This window comes from Arvicola amphibius, chromosome 15, assembly GCF_903992535.2.
Source record: "Arvicola amphibius chromosome 15, mArvAmp1.2, whole genome shotgun sequence".
In the NCBI taxonomy this organism is placed as follows: Eukaryota; Metazoa; Chordata; class Mammalia; order Rodentia; family Cricetidae; genus Arvicola; species Arvicola amphibius.
The window spans coordinates 18,361,903-18,385,771 of NC_052061.1; the positions used below are offsets into that span (position 1 = coordinate 18,361,903).

General features: G+C 41.2%; 1 protein-coding gene and 1 long non-coding RNA gene across 3 annotated transcripts in view; one reads left to right on the forward strand and one right to left on the reverse strand.

Moving 5' to 3' along the window:
- Positions 1–4: 4 nt before the first annotated feature.
- LOC119801698 lies at positions 5–3,369 on the reverse strand. The gene is made up of 2 exons (XR_005283282.1): positions 3,233–3,369; positions 5–107 (listed from the first exon to the last, which is right to left on the reverse strand). It is a non-coding gene; the product is annotated as an uncharacterized LOC119801698 (long non-coding RNA).
- Positions 3,370–3,446: 77 nt separating this feature from the next.
- Anapc10 (anaphase promoting complex subunit 10) overlaps positions 3,447–23,869 on the forward strand; it is a 55,486-nt gene continuing 35,063 nt past the window's right edge. For both annotated transcript variants that reach the window (XM_038312929.1, XM_038312930.1), the window contains exons 1-4: positions 3,447–3,544; positions 4,335–4,461; positions 8,120–8,210; positions 18,746–18,866. In XM_038312929.1, coding sequence (XP_038168857.1) covers positions 4,347–4,461; positions 8,120–8,210; positions 18,746–18,866 — 327 coding nt within the window. In that variant the 5' untranslated portion in view covers positions 3,447–3,544; positions 4,335–4,346. The remainder of the gene's footprint in view (positions 3,545–4,334; positions 4,462–8,119; positions 8,211–18,745; positions 18,867–23,869) is intronic.

The following is a 23,869-nucleotide window of genomic DNA, read 5'->3' on the forward strand; positions in this document are numbered from 1 at the left end:
CACATGCACTCCTGTCGACATTTCTTAGGTTTACATTTGTCATGGTTGACAATAGCAATTCTTGTTAATTTGTCTGCCATAATTGTAACAAAGAATATCTGGCTTGCCTATTAAAGAAAAATGAACAAAGTTATAGCAAATTCATTATAATCACCCAAAGAAAAATAATTAAAGGCCATAAAAGGACACAATCATTTGGCGCTCAGAAATTTGAAAAGTAGCCAGGCAATGGTGGCACACGCCTTTAATCCCAGCACTTGGGAGGCAGAGGCAGGCAGATCTCTCTGAGTTTGAAGCCAGCCTGCTCTACAAGAGCTAGTTCCAGGACAGGCACCAAAGCTACAGAGAAATCTTGTCTCGAAAAAAAAAAAAAAAAAAAAAAAAAAGAAATTTTAAAAGTGTAAAAATGATTAGAAACAGCAAAATAATCTATTCAAGTGGAAAATAAAACTTTACAGAATGGATTTAGATTAGAAAATAGGTGTCATGTAAAATATCACAAAACCCAAACCAAACCAAAAAAACATCTAGGAGTATACTTAGTACACATACACAGGAAAATACCCCAAAACACTAAATTCCAAAAGATCTAACCAAATAAAATATGTTATCTCAGTTTTTATACAATCCAATCTCTTGGGTAAAAGAAAATATCAAATCAATGAAAGCTAAAGCTCTTTTGGGAAGAGTACCAGGAATATTAAACTGCAAGGATGGAAGCTTAGACTTGACAGAGTGAAAAATTACCCACGGCTTCAATACTTAATACCACTGTACAAACATAAACTTGTAAAATGAATTACATATGAACACACACACACGCACACACACACACGCACACACAATCAAGAGAGGAGCACACAGAGCTGTGGCCGTCACGCCACTGCCCAGGTTCTGTCTGTTAGCTGTAATTCACTATACGTATGTACCATGCTTTCAAGACCTTCCTAAGTCTTTATATATAACATCTACACAGAATTTAGGTCAAAGCAAATTTAACAATCTTTTGATACTGGGTTTGGTGCACTGATATTAATTAATTCCCTCTGGAGACTAAAGGGAATAAATCCTAACTGCCTTCAGATTCTAGTTTACTTCAACACATAATGAAGAATCCAAAAGCCAATACTATCCATTTACAAAGGTATTTTGCTGGCCTCTTCTGGGAACCTCCACCAACATAGCCACTAAAATGATTAGACTTGGAGGGACATAAGCAGTCTTGCCACTCAGTGCTGCTCTAGATGGTTTCCTCTCTGACCTATATATTGTCATCATTTGCAGACCATCAGATCACTTCCTTTCTAACCAGGAAATGCTCTACTTTGTTTCGGTAGAGTTGAGCTAAGTTATGTTAATGAAAACATAAGACCTTAACAGAGCTATGCTGACAGACAAGGTCACTTTTTAAAAGTGATCCAGGTCTCCTAAGTTAGAAGAAGAAATTAAAACGATTTTACTTTACCTTAGAGTTAACTTAAAACCCCAAGTCAAACCATGTGATTTTTCTAAGACATTGGCTATTTTTGCAAAGCTGCTACTAAACTGGGCATCATGCATTCCGATACAAATAAAAAATGCTTTTTAAACAAATTACCTGGCAAATGAATTCCTTTTCAGAGATTAAACAACTCTTTTACTATGAAATTGTTTATGTTGGTCTTTATTTTTGTTAAACTACTAAGATTATCTAATTCTCAAATTATTAAGTCTATAATATACAATATTTATGTGGAACAGAAACATACTAGAGGTTGCTAATAAAGTTGATTTACATAATAAATTATTTTACATTTAAGAAAAATAGATTCTTTATATAACGGTTACTTACATAGGTAAACAATATTTGTTCAAACCTGTAGTATTTCCAAGAATTAGGGAAAAGGAGTTCCCTTCTTTCCCATAAGAACTTGGCACAGAAAAGCTTGAAGAGGAAGACTACAGCAACAAACTTCTGGGATTACATAAAGATCGGAAGACTCAGAGCAATGGCTCCGGTGCCATCCTTCCAGGCGAGTGAGAACATGGACGTGGGGCATACACATGGGAAACACAGTCTGAGGTCACATGAAATATTATGACCTACGCTTCCTCTAAATTAGCCTTGTAAAGCATACTAAGTTGGGAAAGGCACATAGCTTTGATTTTTAATGGAGTACCTTTCAGCAACTGGTAAATGTTCTTGTGAAACAAATTTCTGTGTTTGTTTTGTTTGTAGAGGTGAGCTAAGCTACATTAATTAAAAACATAAACCTTAAATACATTTTGGTTAACTGTATATAAAAAGCTTCTGATTACACTGAATACATTAACTATCAACTGATGGGGACACAGGACACCTACGTTCAGCACCCAGGCCCAGTGACTACAAGGCAGACTTCACTATCCAATCTCCCTAGTTAGTAGTCTCTGGAAAGAAAAGGGCAAACTAATATAATCTGTTTTGACAGTTATTTCTTAGTTACCAATTTTACCACTGAAAAAGAAAAAATACTTAATGTAGCTCCTGGGTGTAGGATTTCAGCTTTGGCCATTATTTATTTGCAACAAATACTAAATGCCTACAACGTACTGTGTCCTAAAAGGGTATCTGAAGATATTTTGAATAAAGACACCATCCCTGATGTCAAGAAGCTTAAGAAGTAATAGACGAAAAACACAGATTAAATCACTAACAGGAAGAGTAAGTGCCTTTCCAAAGCATTCAATTAGGAAATTCACTTGGGCCAGCGTGAGAACACGCCGCTCTGGGAGAACAGTCGAAACTTGCGCATCACTTCTTTAAAGCCTGGGAGGAGTAGGAATACCGGGCTTCATGGCGGCACGATGCCGTGACTCACTCCACAATCATTAAAAGGGACAAGAGAAACCACAGCGATGCTGTGACAACACAGCCATCTGCCTGTGACAGGAGGCTGGGGGGGACCTGCGGGGCGCGGTGAGTCCTGAAGGCGCTCGGCTCCAGGGTGGGAGCCGGGGGAAGGGAAGGCGGTGCGGGGTGGACGCCTGCGGCGACGGCAGCTGCCAGGGTTTGGAGGACGGCGGCCTCGAGCCGGGGTGGCTGAGCGGACGCGTGGAGCGCTCCGCGGTCCCAGATGCGCAGCCGGCGCCGGGCGCCACGCGCCACGGTCCCGCCACCGAGGCCTAGCCACGGGCACTCGAGAGCGTCCGCACAGCTTCCCACGGCGGCGGTCGGCCACCGGACGCCGACCCCTCCCGCCCGCTCACGTACCTGGAGACGACGGTCCTCTTACAACCGGGCGTGCAGCGGTCAGAGCGGCGCTAGCCTTCAGCTCTCCGACGCACAACGTGTTCTTACCGCCACCGGCCAAGATGGCGTGGCCCAGCCGCCGCCTCGCGCAAGGGACGAGCGCGTACTGCGCGCGCGCGCCAGAGCGCGGAGTCGGCGCCGTGGAGGGCGTGTGGACGCCTCTGACGTCATTGTTCTGCGACTCTTGTCAATTGAGGGAGCCCGGAATTCCTGAGCTGTGGTGGGAGTGGCGTGGACCTTCAGGCGCCGCGGAAACGGATTGTGGCAGACCAGGTCTGTACGAGCGCGGCTCTTTCTCGAGTTCGAGATCCGCCCTGGCTCTTCTCTGTTCTCGGTGGCTTGAGCTCGCTGTCTCCTCAGGCCTGGTGGGCCTGGGGTGGAGCCTTAGCGGATCTGGTGGGCTAGCGGCGTCAGACAGCATCCCGAGTCCTGTCCCCACTCCTGCAGTGTTAGTCTTTAAGTCCAGGACCTATACCTCTCCTAGCCTTTTGTTTCTCCGCCTGGCTGGTCGTTTCAGTCTGTTCCAGTGTCGAGATGGGTCCTCTTCCCTCCTCCCCCGGTGGCAGACCATTCAGGGTTTAACGGAATTTACAATGTCTATGTGATTGCTTAGATGATTCTTGGATGTGGCGGTTATAGAGATAGCTTGGAATCGGAAGAAACGTATCAAGGAGATGGTCTATAGTTCTATTGGTTCTGTTTAGAATTCACAATAATGTAGAGTATCCTTAACGGTTACCGGAGCAGTTCAACATACTCTCAACTTTCCAAGAAGTTTTTTCTTCCTCGTGTTTTCATACCTTTGCTAGGATTAACAAAAGGTATAAAAGATGAAGGGAATTTGAGTGGTTATTTTGTTATTGAAATTTATTTTAATTTATCTTATTTGAGACAGGGTCCCTATGTAGTCCTGGAACTGTGTAGAACAGGTTGGCCTTGAATTCCAATCCTTCTGCTTCTGCCTCTGCCTTAGGCCACAAGGCTCGGCACTGAGCTTTTGTTTTTACGTTTGAAGAAAGATGGTCAAGTCTTGGAATAATGAGTATTGCTTGTTTCTCCGCAGAATTATTTTAAAATGACCACACCGAACAAGACACCTCCAGGTGCCGATCCTAAGCAGTTGGAAAGGACGGCGACAGTAAGGGAAATTGGGTCCCAAGCAGTTTGGTCACTCTCATCGTGCAAACCAGGTAAAGCAAAACAAAACTTGGATGCTGTGATAATAATTACTTATAAGTTTCTTTTTTATATACGTGGCTTTTGTCTTTTTTTTTTAATTTTTGAGACAGGGTCTCACTGTGTAGTCCTGGCTGTCCTAGAACTTGCTGTGTAAACCAGGCTGGCCTTGAACTCAGAGATCTGCCTGCCTCTGCCTTCCAGGTGCTGGGAATAAAGGCATTGCCCAACTTACTAATAATTTTCTTACGCATTGGACTACCTTTAATTTTTTGTGTGTGTGTGTGTGTGTGTGTGTAGATATTTTAATTCTAATGAACTGGGTTTTCATTTATTGTGCAGTTTTAAGCCAATTGTATTACTAATATTAGTAAGATTTTTAATATTTGTTAGATTTAAGTTTCTTATAAGATTGTCTCCTTGTGCCATTTCTGCTGTTATTTAGTTGTTTAATTCACATTTTATGCTTGCTGTTCTTTCTGGAAGCATTTAATATTTTTCTCTTTATTCTTGGAGTCGTTGTCTTTTGCTAGTATGTGTCAGGGTAGGATATGTGTGTATCTCTTCCCATTTATCTAACCTTTAATTTGATAGGCATTTTCTTCTTTTCTGTAATAACTTAAAAAAGATCAGTGTAAAAATTTCAAAGCAGCAACTAAAGCATTATGATGGCCAATTTTGAGATTTCCAAGCCACTAAAACAGTAACACTTGAAAAATACTTTGAGTGCAATGGAGGGAACCTGAAAAACAAATGTTCTTAAGGCAGAAGCGCAGGCTCTGAAATGCCAGGGTCAGTGAGAGACACTGTCTTATAAAATAATGAAGAAAGTAATTGAGTAAGACATCTGTCTTAGGTAGGATTCTACTGCTGTAGTGAAACACCATGACCAAAAAGCTAGTTGGAGAGGAGAGCGTTTATTTGGCTTCTACTGCCACAGCACTGGTCATCACTGAAGGAAGTCAGGACAGGAACCTGGAGGCAGGAGCTGATGCAGAGGCCAAGGAGGGAAGCTGCTTACTGGCTTGCTTTCCAGGGCTTGCTCAGTTTGCTTTTCTTATGGAACCCAGGACCACCAACCCAGGTATAGCACCACCCACCAGAGGCTGGGTCCTCCCTCATTGATCACTAAATGGGAAAATGCCTTACAGTTGGATCACATGGAGTCTCCTCTCTCTCTGATGACTCCAGCTTGTGTCAAGTTGACACACAAAACCTCCCGGTAAAACACCCAACATTGTTGCCTGACTTCTACATTTTCTACATTTTTGTGTACATACACCCCATGTGTACATACATACACCAAAACACATGTGCATTCAAAATAAAGTGGAGAGTGATAGAGGAAGATACCTAGTATCAACTTCTGGTCTGTGCATGTACACATACATGTATGAACACATAAAACATGCATGCATACACAAAGAATTTGGATTTGACCGGGCGCTGGTGGTACACACCTTTAATCCCACCACTCAGGTGTTTGAGGCCAGCCTGGTCTACAAGAGCTGGTTCCAGGACAGGCTCCAAAGCTACAGAGAAACCCTGTCTCAAAAAACAAAGGAAAAAAAAAGAAAAAAATTTAGATTTTAAGTACAAGGAGAAAGCTCATTGGTTTTGTTTAGCTGAACTGTAAACAGTTGTAAGGATACAATTATAGATGAATTCTTTTACAAAGTCTATATTTTTTTCTGTCTGTCTTGTGTCTTTCTGACGTCGTCTTACTGTGTAGCGCTGGCTGGCTTGAAATTCTCTAGTAGAGTAGGCTGGCCTCAAATACACACGCTGTCTGCCTGCCTGTGCCTTCCAAGTTCTAGGATTACCACATCTGATACCACATGTTACTTGTTAGGTCTTCAAAGTCAAGGCATGTGGTTAAGTTACAGTAACCCCCTATCCAGTCTGAAAGTAATTGTGTTTCTAGAGATGCTTAAGAAGAAAATGGCGTGGACACTTAAAATATATCTTTCATGTAATGGTGTCTGCCCTATGAATCCAAACATGCTCTCTTAGTGTGGTAGAGACTTTTCAAAGGTTAATCCAGACCTTGCAAACACATTAAAACCGCAGCTTGTGCCATATTCATTCACATTGTATCGAACTCAAATCAGTCTGGACTTAACCCAAATATGACCATATACCTCCGATGGAGGGCCAAGAGAAAAAAGTATTTACTAAACAATAACCATAACCACAAAGAATATTGTTTCTCTTTGCCTTGGGACAGTTGTTTTTACTTATGGATGGTTTTATAGCTCATACCCTAGCCCCATCCTTTAGCAGTGTCTGCAGATTGACTGACTGTCATTGTGACCATGGGAAGGAGGGAGAGTTGTTGTTTTCTGGGTGTCACCTAAGTAGAGGTCAGGACAGCGACCTCATAGCAAAGCATTGTTGAGTCCAAAAACTGAGTAGTGCCAAGACAAGTATAAGAAAGGCCACCTTAGAGAAGTAGCTGTGACATCTTAGCACGCACCAGAATCATCCAAAAGATTCATCAAACACACTCTCGGGGAGGCAGGCTCTCAGGATTGCTGGTGCAGAGCTCTAGAGTGGTGCTGCACCTGGAGAGAGCCCAGCTGGCGAGCACGCGCTGCTCTTCAGAGGACCTGAGTTCAGTTCCCATTTTATATTGTGCGGCTCACAACCACCTCTAACTCCCACTTCGTGGGACCAGTGCCCTCTTCTAGTGTCTGCAAGCAATAGAACCTTAAAAAGAGAACCACTGAAGCCTGTTATGACTTATAAAAGTTTTTTCCCTCTGAATAATGTTCTTTACCTGGGTACATAATACCCGTCAAAGCCATTAAAACAGATACAATAATCACATTGGACACTGAAGAAAGAGGTGACAATCAGCATGTGAATTTATGCTTATAATACATTCTGCTTGTGAGAAAAAATGTGGATGTGGACGCTGGTAATCATATTCAGTGTCCTAGAGAAAAAGATTCAGAATGATCAAAAGATTATGCCTATTTGTTTTCCCATTATTCATTAATAAATAATGTCTTAGAAGCAAATTTCAAATTAGTCTTGAGTTAAAGATTTTTGCTTAAGACTAAATACTACTTTACAAAATTCTTTGAGCTAAGATAGAAATAAAAGTGTAAAACGGGGGGAAAAAAATCTAGCCAAAGTGGAATAAGTAGAAGAAGTCTTTAACTCAATAGGTTGTTTGACAAGGACTCTCTTAAGAATCATGAAATTCAGTTATCTTTACTGGGGAACTTAAAAAGTAGCAAGAAGCAAAGATGAGATAATGAGCCTGCTCAAATCTGCCTATTCTAAAGGCTATCACAGGGTGGATCGTTCTTATGATTAAATTAGTTTATAAAAAGGGTAAGAATTCGGATTTGAGAAAATAAGAACTTTATATATCCCCAGAGATGCCTTTTAAAAAACCAGCCACTCAAAATGTTTGTCCTGTGTGTCAAGGGGATTGAACCCATGGCCTCACATACAAGAAACAAGCGGTCTGACAGTGATTGACACAACCAGCCAGTAGTGGTATTTCTTGAGCTGAGATCTGAATGAGAGAGTGAAAGAGTTTTGGTTAAGTTTTATATTTTGATAAAGTGTCAAAATTTCTGGACAAATATTTATGATAATTTTATGATTTAAATATATAACTTTTTCATATAAATTTATTGCCATTTTCATTGTTTCTAGGGTTTGGTGTGGACCAATTACGAGATGACAATCTAGAAACTTACTGGCAATCTGATGGCTCTCAGCCTCATTTAGTGAACATCCAATTCAGGTAATACCATTTTTACTTTTTTATATACTGTGCGTTATAAGTAGATAAGGAAATACATTTACATAAAATTTAAGGAAATACAGAGATTGAAATATACTTAACTACTGTTAGACTCTATACGTCTTAGAGATTATTATTATTACCATCCAGATTGTAAGCAGCTTCGGTGTATTTTGCCCTACCCTTTATGTATTTCTCTTTTCCATGCATGCATGCGTGTGCATGTGTTGTGTGATGTGGGTGTGTGTAGGTGTACATGTACACTGTTGAATTTGCATGTATCAGCCCAAGGTTGATGTTGCATACTTTGCTCAGTAGCTCTGCATCTTTATTTTTTTTTGAAACAGGGTCTCTCAGTGAACCTGAATTCAGGTCACGACTCTGGCTAAGCTGACTGGCTATTGAGGTTCAGGTATCCACCTCTCTGCCTTTCCTCCTTCCTTCTCCTCAAGGCTAAAGTGTTTTCTAGGATCTGAACTTGGGTTGTCAGGCTTGTGAGCAGGCACTTTACCCATGGAGTCATCTCCTTAGTCCTCTTTGTACATTCCTGCTGATACTTTATATTTATGGTTCTGACATAATATGATTCAAGTTTAAGAGTTAGAGTCAGAAAAATTATTTTATAGCCTGGTATTATGCCTTAATATATGATGCTTGTAAGTTCCTTAGGTATGATATTTAGGTAACTTTTCATATTTGTACTCAACATAGAATCTGTAAGCTTAGTTTTAAAATGACTACTATTTTTGGAATAGGAAAACACCTATATGTTTGTCTAGTCTTTGGGATTGTTGACTATGAAAACTAGTCAGCCTTGTCTTCACTGTAGTGTCCTCTGCTTGTCGTCTCTGCAGTGTGTGCTCTCCTTGTCTCTGCAGTGTGTGCTCTCCTTGTCTCTGCAGTGTGTGCTCTCCTTGTCTCTGCAGTGTGTGCTCTCCTTGTCTCTGCAGTGTGTGCTCTCCTTGTCTCTGCAGTGTGTGCTCTCCTTGTCGTCACTGCCGTATATGTATTCTCTACCATCCTAAAATGTTACATTTTTAAGTGCTTCTTTCTATTGCTGTATGGTACAAATCAGCAAACTTCTTTTGGGTAGATGGAAAATATTTGAATATTGTGGTCCCTCTGGTTTCCATTTCACCTATGTAGTTCTGCCATTACAGCACCAAACAGCCAAATGCATAGATGCATATGCATTTATACCAATGCATAGATGGCTGAATGTAGTGCCTCTGGTTAAACTATATTCCATAAAAAAAGATGTGAGGCAGGGGTTGGGCACTATTCTAGGTTGTAATATGTATGTGCCAGCAATAGTAGTTATCTTTTTTAAGGGTTAAGGTTGTAGCTACTGCCAGGTATGGTAGCACACATCTTTAATCCCAGCACTTGGGAGACAGAGGCAGGAGGATCTCTGTGAGTTTGAGGCCAGCGTGGTATACAGAGTGAATTCCAGGACAGCCAAGTTTACAAAGAGAAACCCTGACTCAACCCTCCCAGCCTCCTCCCCCAAATTCTGCTGCTTTATCAAACGATTACCCACCTGCATTTACTTTCCTTGTCAGTGGAACCATGTGGCTGATGAGAAGCAGCTTACAGAAAGACTTCGTCTCACAGTTTGAGAGTATAGCCTGCTATAGTGGAGGCAGCACATTGGTGGAAATGGTTTGTGGCTGAGGAAACAAGGCAGCTGACACGGGGGAAGTGAGGTCAGGTTATAAATGTAAAGGCTAATAGATCCTCCAACCCTCACTTTAATTAACTATTTCCTCTAGTGAGGCTCCACCTTTCAATAATTCCATTAGTCAGAGAAATGAACCTGTAAGGGACGTTTCCCATTTGACTACTGGGCCCTTAGGGTCATGGCCATCTCATTATGTAAAATACGTTCAGTCTGTCTTCAGATTTTCAGTAGTCCCACAGTTACTCCTCTGTTCAAAATCCCAATTCAAAGTCTGTTCTGAGACTCAGGGCAAGACTGTAAACTCATCTAAGTGTGTGTGTGTGTGTGTGTGTGTGTGTGTGTGTACGATTTTAGCATACTGTGGTACAGGGTAAACATTCCCATTTGAAAAGAGACAAACAGAAGCATAGCCAGGAAAGATCAGTCTAAAGCAAGACCAAAACTCAGCAGGGTAAACACTGAAATTTGCAGCTTCATGCCCATCATCTGGGCTCCAGTGGGCTTGGAGAGGTCCACCTATTTATACTCAGGGGTGCACAGCATTCATGTTTTCTCTTTTAGGCTTGTTCCATGCAATGCCTGCTGCTTTCTTTGGTGGATCTTTGTGTTTCTGGTTTCTCTAATATCTTTGGTTTCCATTGTAGATTAGATTTTGTCCTTACAGCTTTACATAGCCCACTCGTCAGACTATGTCCTAGAGCTTTTAATGGGTGAGATCTTACTCAAGCCACCTTTTCTAATGTCCCGGTGTAGAACCAGGTTTCTCCTTAGTGGTGCTGTTCTCTCAATAGTAACAGCTACTTTATCTGTTTATCTGAACCTGCTCTGACTTCTACTTCCACTGGGTTCAAGTTTTTTTCCTTGCTGTGATGGTTTGAATGATATTGACCCCCTCCCCCCCCATAGGCTAATGTACTTGAATTTAGTCCCCAGTTAATAGAATTGTTTGGGAAGAATTAGGAGGTGTGGCCCTGTTAGAGGAGATGAGAACTTGTTGAAAAGGTATGTTATTATGTGTGCTTTGAAGTTTCAAAAGTTCACGCTGGCCTTTTCTCTTTGCCTGCTTACAGATGAGGATGTAAGCTCTCAGCCCCATGATGCCATGAGGAGCATGGACTATCTCTCTGAAACTTTAATCAAGATTGCAAATAAATGCTTTCTTTTATAACTGTTGCTTTGGCTATAATGTCTTCATGGCAATACAACAGTGAATCAGACAACTGCCAAACTGTCCACAGCTTCAACTGGGCTCATATTCTTTTTCCTCATCAGACTTCATATTTTCTCTGTTTTCTCACTGCAAATGTGGGAAAATGCAGTAAGCAATAAACAGGCCACAGCTTCAATGTTATGATGTAACATTTCCTTCACCAAGCAGTCTTCATTGTCCCCTTGATTGGGTTTAGAATTGCTGTCCTGGCTAGTTTAATGTCAGCTTGATACAAGCTACATTTATCTAAAAAGAGGGGAGCCTCAATTGAGAAAATGCCTCTATTAGATCTGGCTGGAAGACATTTTCTTAGTTAGCCCAGTGCATTGTGCGTGGTGCATCCCTGGGCTGGTGGTCCTGGGTTCTGTAAGAAAGCAGGCTGAACAAGCCATGCGAAGCAAGCCTGTAAGCAGCTCCACTGCATCAGCTACGCCCTCCAGATTTCTGCCCTGCTTAAGTTCCTGGCCTTACTGCTTTTGATGATGAACTTTTGATGGAATTGTGAGTGAAATAAACCCTTTTCCTCCCCAAGTTGCTTTGATCACAGTGTTTCATCACAGCAGTAAGACAATTCCCTAGGAGACACATTTTTGGGTGTTACTGTGAGGACATTTCCAAAGAGCTTACCTGAAGAGGCAAGATTCACCATGAATGTTGTTGGCATGATCCCATGGCTTAGGGACCTAAACTGAGTAAAAGAGAAAGGAGAAAGCCAAAGGAGTGCCATCATTTCCTATTCTTTTTTTTTGTTGTTGTTGTTGTTTTGTTTTTTTTTTTTGTTTTTCGAGACAGGGTTTCTCTGCAGCTTTAGAGCCTGTCCTGGAGCTAGCTCTTGTAGACCAGGCTGGTCTCGAACTCACAGAGATCCGCCTGCCTCTGCCTCCCGAGTGCTGGGATTAAAGGCGTGCGCCACCACCGCCCGGCTATCATTTCCTATTCTTTGCTTCTTGTTCTACACCATTGTGAACTAGCAATCTCATGTGTACAGTAAGAGGGACAACTGGGGCAGGAAACCGACCAATCACTGAGCACCCTGACTCTGAACCCAGAGTCAAAGAAACACACCATGGATTTGAGACGTGGGCCAGGGAGAGAAACGTCTTTATCCCTGAACCCAGGAGTAAAGACATGTGCCCTGGCTCTGAAACTAGTGCCAGAGAAACACACATTGTCCCTAGAATCAGAGCCAGTGAAAGAAATATACCCTGGTCCTAAGATTAGAGTCAAAAAGCTAAAAAGAACCAGTGAAAGAAACATAGTTTGGCCGTGAAGTCAAGAGCCATCTCTGCCCCTGACCAGCTAAACTGAGCAGGGAAAAATTAGCCAATCCCCTTTTGTCCTGGGAAGACTCCGCCCCTAAGAAGCCCTATATAATAAGCCTCTCCACCTCTTCAGTTGAGAGCTGCTGTTAAGTGGACTCCTTTCTCAAAAGAGTCTGACCTTCATTCGCTGGTGCAGAGCAGAAGAACCTGGCTGGGACGTCCCTTAGGGGACTGAGCTGAAAAGCCTTGCTGAGACACTCCTTAGGGGGCCTCAGCAAAGCAGAGCAGACCGGAAGAACCTTGCTAGGGTGCTCCTTAAGGGGGCTGAGCAAGGCCAGCTGAGGAAAAGTAACAAGTTTTCCCTGGAGCAGGAGGAGATTGCTACATTTCTGCACCCGGCTTTCCTAGCACATTGCTAGCAGAAGAAACATCTTGGGCCTCAGAAGCAGACAGCTCTGCTAGGACGCCCAGTAAGGGAGCAGAGCAGAACTCAGCTGTAGTGGCTCTCCAGGAGAGGAGCAGGATCCCTATATCCTCCGGGGAGACCATCTCCTACTGCACCCCAGCTTCAGGTGGCCTGGCTTCCTGATAATCAGGGCATCTTTCCTCCAGGGCTGAGCTGTCCCATTGCAGCTTCAGCCTCCAGAGCTGTCCTATTGCGCTCTAAGTATATCCTGGCTTAGTATAGCCCAATAAGACAGGCTATCCCAATACCACTACTGTACCACATTCCCCTACATCATCTCCTGTTGCCATAGCAATGAGCTGTTCCTAGTGCCATTCAGTCCCTCCATAATGGACTATGCCTTTAAAACATGGTCAGAATACTTTTCCTCTGCTTCTTGTCAGGTAATTAGTTCCCAACAATGAGAAAAATAACTGATACCTCATTTATTTAATTTAATCTTTGTTGGGGAATATTATTTTCAGGTGTGTGACTTTTGTTTATGCTGCCTTTGTTTAACTCTGTGAAGCTGTGTCGCTATGCCTGTCTAAAATACTGGTGGTCTAATAAAGAGCTGAACAATAGCGAGGCAGGAGCAAGGATAGGCAGGGCTAGCAGACAGGGAGAATAAATAGGAGAAATCTGAGGGAAGAAAGACAGTGAAGAATGAGAAAGCAAGGGGAGGAGGACCTCAGGGGCCAGCCACCCAGCCATACAGTACACCACAGAGAAAGAAGCAAAGGAAGATAAAAGCCCAGAGGCAAAAGAAAGTCAGGGTAATTTAAGAAAAGCTGGCTAGCAACAAGCCAAGATAAGGCCGGGCATTCATAAATAGTAATAAACCTCCATGTGTGTGATTTATTTAGGAGCTGGGTGGTGGGCCCCCCAAAGAGTTTAAAAAGCCAAAAGAGTAAAATATCACACAATAAATCTTTATAATTTATTAGAGATTTAGATAAAACCAGGGTCATATAATAAGTGGTAGAATTACAATTTGAACATAAGTTCTCTGATTTCAGATCCTGTGCCTTTAACTTCCTATCCTATGAGATAAATTGCTGGTCAAGGAATACAAACATGTTAGCTTAAAAGTTCAATATTGAACATCCAAATTTATTTGTATTGTAATACTAGAATTTGTTTTGTAAATTTCATTCTATACTGTGTACTGAAAAAATCATAAAATTGTTCACACATATTCCTTGAATAGCTTTATTGTCATACACTTTTATCTCACTGAGAGTTTAAATATTTAATAGATTATATGTATACACCTATTTTGTAACCTACACAATCTCCTAGGATGTAGGTTCAATCATTTTTTATTATTAGAATCAATGATAATTCTGTTTAATATTTTGAGGTACCTCCATACTATTTTCTATAGCAAATGCCCTACTTTATATTCCCTTGGACATTTTATATAAGCTTTGCCCCCCCATTACATCAGCATCCGTGGTTTTCTTTTTAAACATAACGATCCTGTTAATGCATGTGAAGTGATATCACATAGCTTTGATTCTCACTTCCCAGGTGGATTAGTTATTTCAGGTATAATACCTAGCAGAAGTAACTTAAGAAGGAGTGTTTAGTTTGGCTCACAGTTTCAGAGGTTATAGGCCATCGGGTAAGGAAGACATGGTGGCAAAGCTCTTCATATTTTTATAGATCAGAAATATAGACGAGGCGGTCCTTCGAAGGTTTACCCTCAGAGACACATCCCTGTCAGCCAAGTCCTATGTCCTAAATACTCTATAACCCCCAAACAGTGCCACCAGCTGGGAACCAGGTGTTCACACACATGAGCCTATGAGGGTCATTTGATAGTCAGACCATAACACCTATTGATTTGTGATGCTAAGCATCTTCTTGTATACTTACTGGAAATTTGTATGTCTCCTTTGAAGAAGTGCTCTTCAAATAATTTTTTTACTTATTTTTAAATTGTTTTTGTTGTAGAGTTGTAAAAATTCTTCATATACCTGTTGCAGATACTCTTTCTTTTTGTATTAAGGCAGAAGCAATCATAGAAAATATGTAAACAAATATTTCTTTAAGTAAAAAGTAAATGGCACACACATTTGACCTGTACTTATAAACTATAGCTTGTCAGTACTGTTTTGGACAGCTGTTTTCAAATATTTTGGTCTTTATACCTACAGTAAATCTTTATTTAGGACTCCAACAATCTTTTGTTTATTTTTATACTTGCCATATTAGGAATTACAATAAATATAGTCATTCATTAAAACTTAGCAGAATACGCTATTGTATATTAGTATACGTAACAGCTCTATAAAAATGGTTGTTTCTTCCTGGACTGTAAAGAGTGTTATTTTACTTGTTTGTGAACCTCTAACCTCTTTGTTCTCTGACTTAAGGCACCTGGGGTCTTATTTCTGCTGCTTCACTAAGGCTTTTTCTGAATCCTTCTGGATAGTTTACCATACAAGGCTACTCAGAAAGGTAGAGCACACATTAGCATTAACAAGAGAATACCTGTGACATTCCTGCTCTCGCCATGCAAGTTCCCAATCATTCTTCAATGGTGTTTCTCTTGGGCAAAATTAGTATTCTTAACAAGGTTTGGTCTCTAGGGTCTCAAATAAATCTGGATATTTGAAGAGAACTTTTCTTTTGGTTTTTGAGAATTTTAACCATGCCCGGCTCTCATTGACTAAGAGCATTTGACTTGCTGGTCTCCTGCCATTGCTCTCCCAACAGTTATTCTTTTTTTTTTTTTTTTTTTTTTTTTTTGGTTTTTCGAGACAGGGTTTCTCTGCAGCTTTAGAGCCTGTCCTGGAGCTAGCTCTTGTAGACCAGGCTGGTCTCGAACTCACAGAGATCCGCCTGCCTCTGCCTCCCAAGTGCTGGGATTAAAGGCGTGCGCCACCACCGCCTGGCTCCAACAGTTATTCTTTACGTATGTCTTTGTGGACTTGTATCTCCTCCCTGCCTGCTCAAATGGGTTACATGCAGATTTTATCTGCTGCCCCCATTCGTAGCTCTTCCGTCATTAGTGTGGTGAGACTGCTAGGTTTTGTTTTTGTTTGTTTGTTTTCTGTTTTTCAAGACAGTCTCTTTATGTAGCCCTAACTGTAGACCAGGCTGGCCTCAAACTCAGAGATCTGCTTGCCTCTGCCTCCTGAGTGCTGGGATTAAACTGCATGGCATGTCTTGGATTCTTAACCAGATGAGAAATTATTTAGGAGTCAGCAGGTGCAGGACAAAATGTCACCTGTTAGAATTGAGAAACTCATTACCACACTAACTGCATCAGACCTTCAGTTATATGTATTCAGTAACATGGAACCCTGGAATTAAAGACTTACTCACCCGTTTGTAGCTAACCAGATATGCTTGGTTTTATATGTATGGACTGAAGGAACAAAGGAAATGCTTACTTCTTGCCCAAAGCTATTTCTTAGGAGAAAGTGTTTTAAAAGGTCGGAGGAAAGAGGGAAGTCAGGAATGATATTTATGTCAGTCAGAAACAGGGAAGCATCCCCCTTTCCCTTCTACCAGTGTTTCCTAGGAGATTAACAGGGAGCTTGGCGTGCAGTAGGTGCTCACTCATTGCAGCGGCCACAGTTAGAGTGGTGGTCTGAGTGTCCAGCATCTCCCCTGTGATGTAGTCTGTACGTTTCATCTTCTCGTGTGTGTGTTATTTCAGAAACAGCATGGTTTTTCTGTAGTATTATTGCTTTTTGAATCAGTATGAGGCAAAATTTAGTAGTTTAAAAAAGATTCTCTGTGCCTTGTAGAGTAGTAGTTTTACTCCAGCCACAGTAGCAGTTTCTTCTGCAGATGTAATATAACTGTGCTTAGCAGAAATTACACCTGCCATCGCCAGGTGCTAGGGTGCACGCCTTTAATCCCTGCATGCGGGAAGCAGAGGCAGGTGAACTCTGTGAGTTCGAGGCCAGTCTGGTCTCAAGAGCTAGTTCCAGGACAGGCCCCAAAGCTACTGGGAAACCCTGTCTCGAAAAACCAAGAAAAATATGTATATCTGTCATTTCTGGAGATTAATAAGCTTCAAGAAAAGAAGTATTATTTAGCTCAAATGTAAGTAACTATAAATATCTGCTCATGACTATAAACTGATAACAGTCAATGGGTAGTGAGCAAACTACATACAATTAATTAAAATTAAATTAGAAGTGATTGGAGGAAGGAAGAGAGCACGTGTCTGGATGTGGCGCAGCAGGTGTTCAGTGCAGCGACGGTGAGTAGAATGAAGGTCTGGTCATCCCACCTCCCTCCAGGACTAGGCCTGGTGTTCCATCTTCCCGAGTGCGCTGTTACTCCAGAGATAGCACAGTTTTCTTTGTAGAATTAGGCTGGCCTCTGCCTCCAGAGTGTTGGGATTAAATGTGTGCGACACCACTGCCCGGCCTTATGAACGTTTTTTACTTAGGTCATTTACCCTAGTGTTGCTGAGGGAACTCCTTCCGCCAAGCAGGACTACTTTATTGCGATTCATCTACATAGTGTTATTTCTTTAATCAGAGAAGCAGTAAATTGGTGATAGACAAAAAGAATACAAATGAAGCATTAGTTCTGGGTCAGCCACATAGTGTTCTCTTGTTATGTGTTGCTGTTGTTTTTAATGTTCATTAATATTACCATCTTTGCCTTTCTAAAATCACCCTAGTTTTCATGTAGGTTTTGGTGTTGGAGTTATCCCGAATTTTGTAACTTAGAAGTAATACTTTTATGTAAAAAGTTTGATCCTTTACCTCTACTTTTGTTTTTTCTTTTTAACATCTGTGGTTTCTTATCATTCTGTCTTAGGGAGACCTTTACTTCCTGCTTATGGCTCACCAAATAGCCTTTCAAAATTTCTCTGCATCCTTTGTTTCCCTTTGATGTGCCTGTCCTTGCTAAGATGTCAGTTTGGTAGCTCTGGTCTCTTAAGAAGCATCATACTATCTCCTGTCAACACTTTCAGAATAACTAGGATTTATGCATTTTCTTAAGAAAAGTCTTCATCTTTGCCCTCTTTTCTAATGAACAGTTAAGGTAGCGGACTTGGTGTCCAGAGCAGAGCTCCAGGTCCCCGTCTCGTAGGCTGACTCTTGACACAGGTGACTGCTCAAGGGTCTCAGTGCTGCCCAGCAGTGCTGCTTTACACTGAACTTGTAAAGCCCTTTTTAGTAGATTTGTAAATGTTTTTGGAAGGTCAGTGTTAGAAATTACCCATTTTTCTCCCTGATGACCAAATGATGTATGTTCATCCTGAAAAATTTTTTCATTCCCTGAGGTTAATTTTCTATAATGCAGTTTTTGCTTATTCCCAAGTGGTATGTATTTATATTTTGAAATGGAATAGAATTTTATTTTGTACATTTAAGTGGCAGGGTATGCTTTTTATTTTATTTTATTTTTTTGTTTTTCAAGACAGGGTTTCTCTGTGGCTTTGGAGCCTGTCCTCTTGTAGGCCAGTATGGCCTTAAACTCACAGAGATCTGCCTGCCTCTGCCTCCTGAGTTCTGGGATTAAAGGTGTGCGCCACCACCGCCCAATTCTTTTTTTTTTTTTAAGTATTTATTTGTTGAGCCTGATTTCTTTTACTTAGCTAAGTATTTTTAAGTATCAGTATAAAGAATTAATTAATTAATTAGTAAGGAAATCCAGGCTTGCTTGAACCCTTTTCTTGTATAATGTCTAAATAAAAAGGATAGGCATCATTATACTTGTTTGCATGTTAAAGCACCTAATTTGGCATAACTGCTTCTTTACATACCATGTTCTCGATGAGGTGTGCTTGAATATGTAAAATACTACATATGTACTTACAGTTTTACATGTTTCCACCTGCAAGCTAAAGGGAAAGAAACCACAGGAGATTGTTGATTTAACCTCAGAAGAGGGCGTGCTTTTATTTTACTGTTTCCTTCTGATGTGATAAGCTGTGTTTTTATTTTACTGTTTCAGAAGAAAAACAACAGTGAAGACATTGTGTATCTACGCAGACTACAAATCTGACGAAAGCTACACTCCAAGCAAAATCTCAGTCAGAGTAGGAAATCATTTTCACAACCTTCAAGAAATTCGGGTATGTCGTTTAGTTTTTTTGTTTTTTAATGTGTGTTTCTTTAACTCATTCTATATATGATAGTCATAAAACAAAAAAATTATATTGAAAACTATGCATATAATATTTGTTCTTCTTTTGAACTCATCTTTTTTTCTAATGGTTTAGTTACGGAATTTTCAGGTATAAGAAAGGCTAAAAGAATTGTACAGTAATCCCTTCACCTTTGGAATATGTTACTATTTCACTATATTTGCTTTATTAAAGTTATTTTTTAATTCATCAGAATACGTTATAGGTTCCTGATGCCACCTAGGATACAGGAGCATGTACACTTTCTCTGCTGACTAAAGAATCAAAGGGCAGGAAGCAAGTGTTAACAGACATCTTGACCAGTTCTGGTGGTGCAACCTTATGAGACTTGGGAAATCAGGGCCTCCTTTTGGGGTTCTTAATCTCATTAATAAAAGGAAAAAGATTAAGAATGAACTCATGGAAGCACATGGACAATTTATTATAGTTTAAAAGAAAAATCCAAGGGCAGGCAAAGTGTAAATTTAACAGTTGCCCAGAGGAGGAAAATGGAGAAGAGAAGGGAAAAAGCCATGCTGCATGAAATAAGCCGACATATTGCTAAGCCACAGTGTAGCAGGGTTATGTGGCAGGGAGGGGGCTTCAGAGGAAGAGGAAGGGAGCCCAGAGTACGGGGATGCATACTTAGGCTCTAGCCAGTGTCTGAAAGAAAAAGGCAGAGGGGAAGAAAAGGTAGTAGGAATTGTGGGCAGACCCAGACAAACATCAGCTCCTAGGGGTTGCACTAGGGAAGAAATACACATTATCTAATAGGGAACTCACCTGCCTCTAGTGGTTCCCTAACCAGGTCCTCAACCTGCTTCCACTAATTAGTTATCAAGGGATGGGATAGAGACCAGCTAGAGGTGAACTCCATGTTTACTATAACGTCTTTATTTATTTCAAATATATGAGCATGATATATTAGTAAGAGTTATTAGTATTTGATTAATACTCATTTTTAAGGGAAGCATATACAATTTATGCAAATCTTAAATAAATTATTTGGTGGTTAAACAAATATATACGTCAGTGTAGCCTCTGCTCCTTTAAATTGTGGAACATTTTTTTCTTGGGAGTCTACTTTCATGGAATGTCTTTTTCTGTCCCTTTACTCTGAGTCTGTATATGTCCCTAAAGATGAGGTCAGTAACATGTAGGCAGCATGCACTCAGTTGCTTGTCTACTCATGAGCTGATCAGTGTTTGACTGAAGGATTTAGTCTCTGTATTCACAGTGATGACTGATAGGCCAGAACTTGCTGCTGCCATTTGTTCATTGCCCTTTGATCACATTGGGTCCTTAGCACCTTCTTTCTTTTCTTATTTTGTGCTTAGGTAACTTTCCCAGTGTTATTTGTGGATCTTAATCTTCATTGCATAAGATTTGTGATTACAAATTTTATATAAAATTTTATATTTGTAATGGCTGTTTATTGTACTTAATAACAACCTTACGTTTTGCCAAATTTTACTTGGCTGCTTCAACAAATGTATGCCTTGTATATAGAATCATGTTTTCTGGGGCAACAAGAGAAACAAATGTCCTTGTCATGCAGGCAGGGCACTAGTGAGGCACCTGTTACTGTGATGAAACACCCATACCCAGAGCAACTTAGGCGAGTAAAGGGCTCGTTTTGTTCACAGTTGTGTGTAACAGTTCATCATAAAAACAGTGGAGGAAGGAACTCATGCAGCTCAGGAGCCCATGCAGAGACCATGGAAGGGTGCTGCCTACTGGCTTATTCCCATGACTTGCTCTGCCTGCTTTCTTACAGAACCCAGGACCACCAGCCCAGGGATGGCACCACCTGCAATGGGCTGGGCCCTCCCCCCATCAATTGCTAATTAAGAAAATGCCCTATAGGCTTGCCTACAGCCCTGCTTTAGAGAGGCATTTTCTCAGTTGAGGTCCCTCCTCTCAGAAGACTATAGCTTGTGTCAAGCTGGCATAAAACTAACCAGCACAGTAGCACAGTGAGAATGCATCGAGGAAGCCATTCCATCCAAGTCCAGCTTAGTTCCTCAGTGAGTGTTGAGGATTACATCCAGAGCATGGGGGGTTCAGAAGGAGCTGTATCACTGAAAGCCTTCCAGCCAGGGGTTGGTGTCACCTTGTTTGGACTGAATCTGGTTAGAGATATTTGACCTTTGTGTTTCTAGATTTTTGTCTTTCCCTAGATTTGGGAAGGATTTTTGCTCTTATATATTAAAATTTTAAATTTATATGCTTTTAATATGAATTATTTTTTATTTGTGTTAGTGTATGCACACATGTTCTGGGAGCTTTTGGAAGCTAGAAGAGGCTAGAAAATCCCCTGGAATTGGAGTTAGAGAGGATTGTGAGCCGCTGAACTTGGGTGCTGGATCCAAACTCAGGTCCTTTGGAAAAAACAGCAAATGCTTTCAACTGCTGAGCCGTCTCTCTAATCCGTTGTTAGTCATTTAAATGAGCTTGCTGCTTGTCTTCCTACTGGAGCTCCTATAACTTGGTTATTTTTTTTTTAGGTCATAAATTTTGCAAGCTTTCATCAGGACTTTGCATGGTTTTCCTCTTGTGGTATAATTTCATAGATTCTTTAGATTATTTCTGCTCTTGTGCATTAAATTTTTTATTATTTTTCACTCTCGAATTTGTTTGGTTAAATAAACAACATCCACTTCTTAGATTTCTGATTTTGAGTTTTTATTGTACTAATTTTTTTGAATTATTTCTATTTTTAAATCTTATTGAATTTTCTTAAAGCAGCTAGTTTGAATTTCAGGCAGTTTTAGGGCACTCCCTTTCCCCTGTGATAGTCAGTGGTGCTTTATTTTGTTCCTTTGGTTGGGTAGTATTTTTATGGATTGTTCTTGATTCTTATGTCATGATCTTACTGTCTGTGTACTTGAAGAAGGAGGAAATTATTCCAGTCTATGAAGACTGTCTGGGAATGCCCACCACCAGCTAGCCCATCTGGAGATTCTGTGTAGGACAGCTGATGTGGTCCATGAGTATGTGTGCCATTGGAGTCCTCAGTCCTCTAATAGTCTAGCCTGCTTCCCGTAGATGAGCTGGTGTGTACGTCTGGTGTCTTAACAGAAATAGAGCTTATTTTTTTAATGAAGAACAGCTGGAAGTCTGTATCTGCAGGGGCTGACATGGCTTTGTGGTAGTCTTGCTCCTGAGTGTATAAGGGCTTATGTGCTGAGATAGATCTGATGCCTAGGCCCATTGGAGACTACCATGTGTTCGGATGGGCTGATGCATGGGCCCATTGGAGCCTACCATATGCTGGGAAGGACTTGTTGCACTTTGAAATAGACTTGGGACCAAAGTCCATAGGAGTCTTTCCACTGCTAGGGCACTGAGTTAGACCTGATTCCTAAGTCCAGAGGGGCATGTCTAAAACCTGGATTTATAGTAATAGTTATAGAACCTCAATTTTGGATGCTAGACTGTTATCAGGGTCTTTTGAGATAGACTTGGATCCTAGGTATGATTGACCAAATCTCATCCTTAGGGTCACTAGAGCCTGAGTTTAAAGGATTCTTTGTAGTATTGGTTTGTAGGTACAGACTTGCAGGCTAAATCTGCAGGGTTTTGCTTGTGGTCTGTTGTTTCAAGTGCTAGTTGAAAAACAACAATAAAACCAAACAAACAAACAAAACCCCAAACGAAACCCCTAAAAATCAAAATAGCTCATAGTCCTTGTAGCATGGACTTGTGGCGGCCAGACCAGCATTGGAGTCTACCTAGTCTACCTATTCCTTCAGCCTGGAACGAGGAAAGACTGTGCCTCTGTCTGTGGATGCTAACCCACAGCAGGTGCTAGCCTAATGAATAGGACTTGGGGAAGGATAGTGTGATGGTGGGGCAAGACTGAAGCCTCTGGGCCATGGGATTGCAGCTTGTTATTGGGACAGTCGGAGCTCAAAGATGCCAGGGCTGTTTTGGCCCTGCATTATACCTAGGGGCTAAGTCTTTGGGGACTAGAGTGGTGATGGGGTAGGCTGTATCCAGAGTATGCCCGTCAGAGCTGAACCTAGATCTCTCCCTATACAATGCACCCTTGATGAGCATCCGTGGGTACCGGTGTAGTTAGGAGCTGTGGTGTCTTGCTCTGTGCTGGCCCTTCCTGGATTTGGACTCCACCTGGGGACTGAAGCAGAGTTCAGGCAGAGGACATCTCTTCTCACGGTTACTGCTTGGGACTGCAGGAAGAGCGACACGTCCTGCGGATAGACCCACACCCCATACAGGCTCTGTGGTCTCATCCTGACTTCTTATTAGCTTTTTACAGAGGTGTTTTTGTGTACAGGTGTAGAAAGTTGGTCTAATTGACAGATACCAAGTTCCATTTTGCCATCTTGCTGATGTCAGAGCTTGTTTGTTTTTAAGACAGCTACCTAGTCTCCTGTATATGTATGTTACTTTCCTTTTTAAGACAGGAACTTCCCATGATACTGAGGCTAGCTAGCCTTGAATTAACATCCTCCCACCCTGTGCTGAGATTACAGGTGTGTGCTAGCACACTTAGGTTATTTTACTTTTAAAGAATTTTTTTGAAAATAATTTAATTTTTGAAAATTTTTATAAATAATATACTTTTTTTAGTTTGAAATGCTTCTGACTGACATCATTATGCACTTCTTTTTCTTGAATAAATTCACAAATAGATCAGCTGGTTTTCTTTTATTTATTATTTAATTCCTCCCCCTCCCCCCCCCCCCCCCCCCCCCCCCCCCCCGAGACAGGGTTTCTCTGTGAGGCTCTGGCTGTCCTAGAACTCTTTTTGGATCAGGCTGGCCTCAAACTCAGAGATTCACCTGCCTTCTCTTCCCAACACCCAGGATTAAAGGCATTGCCAACATCGATTGGCTTTGCTTTAATGTTTCTTAATTCAAAATATCTTTTTTTTAAAGTCAGATCCCATTTGATCAGTTGATAGCCTTTTAGTCATATATCTAGTA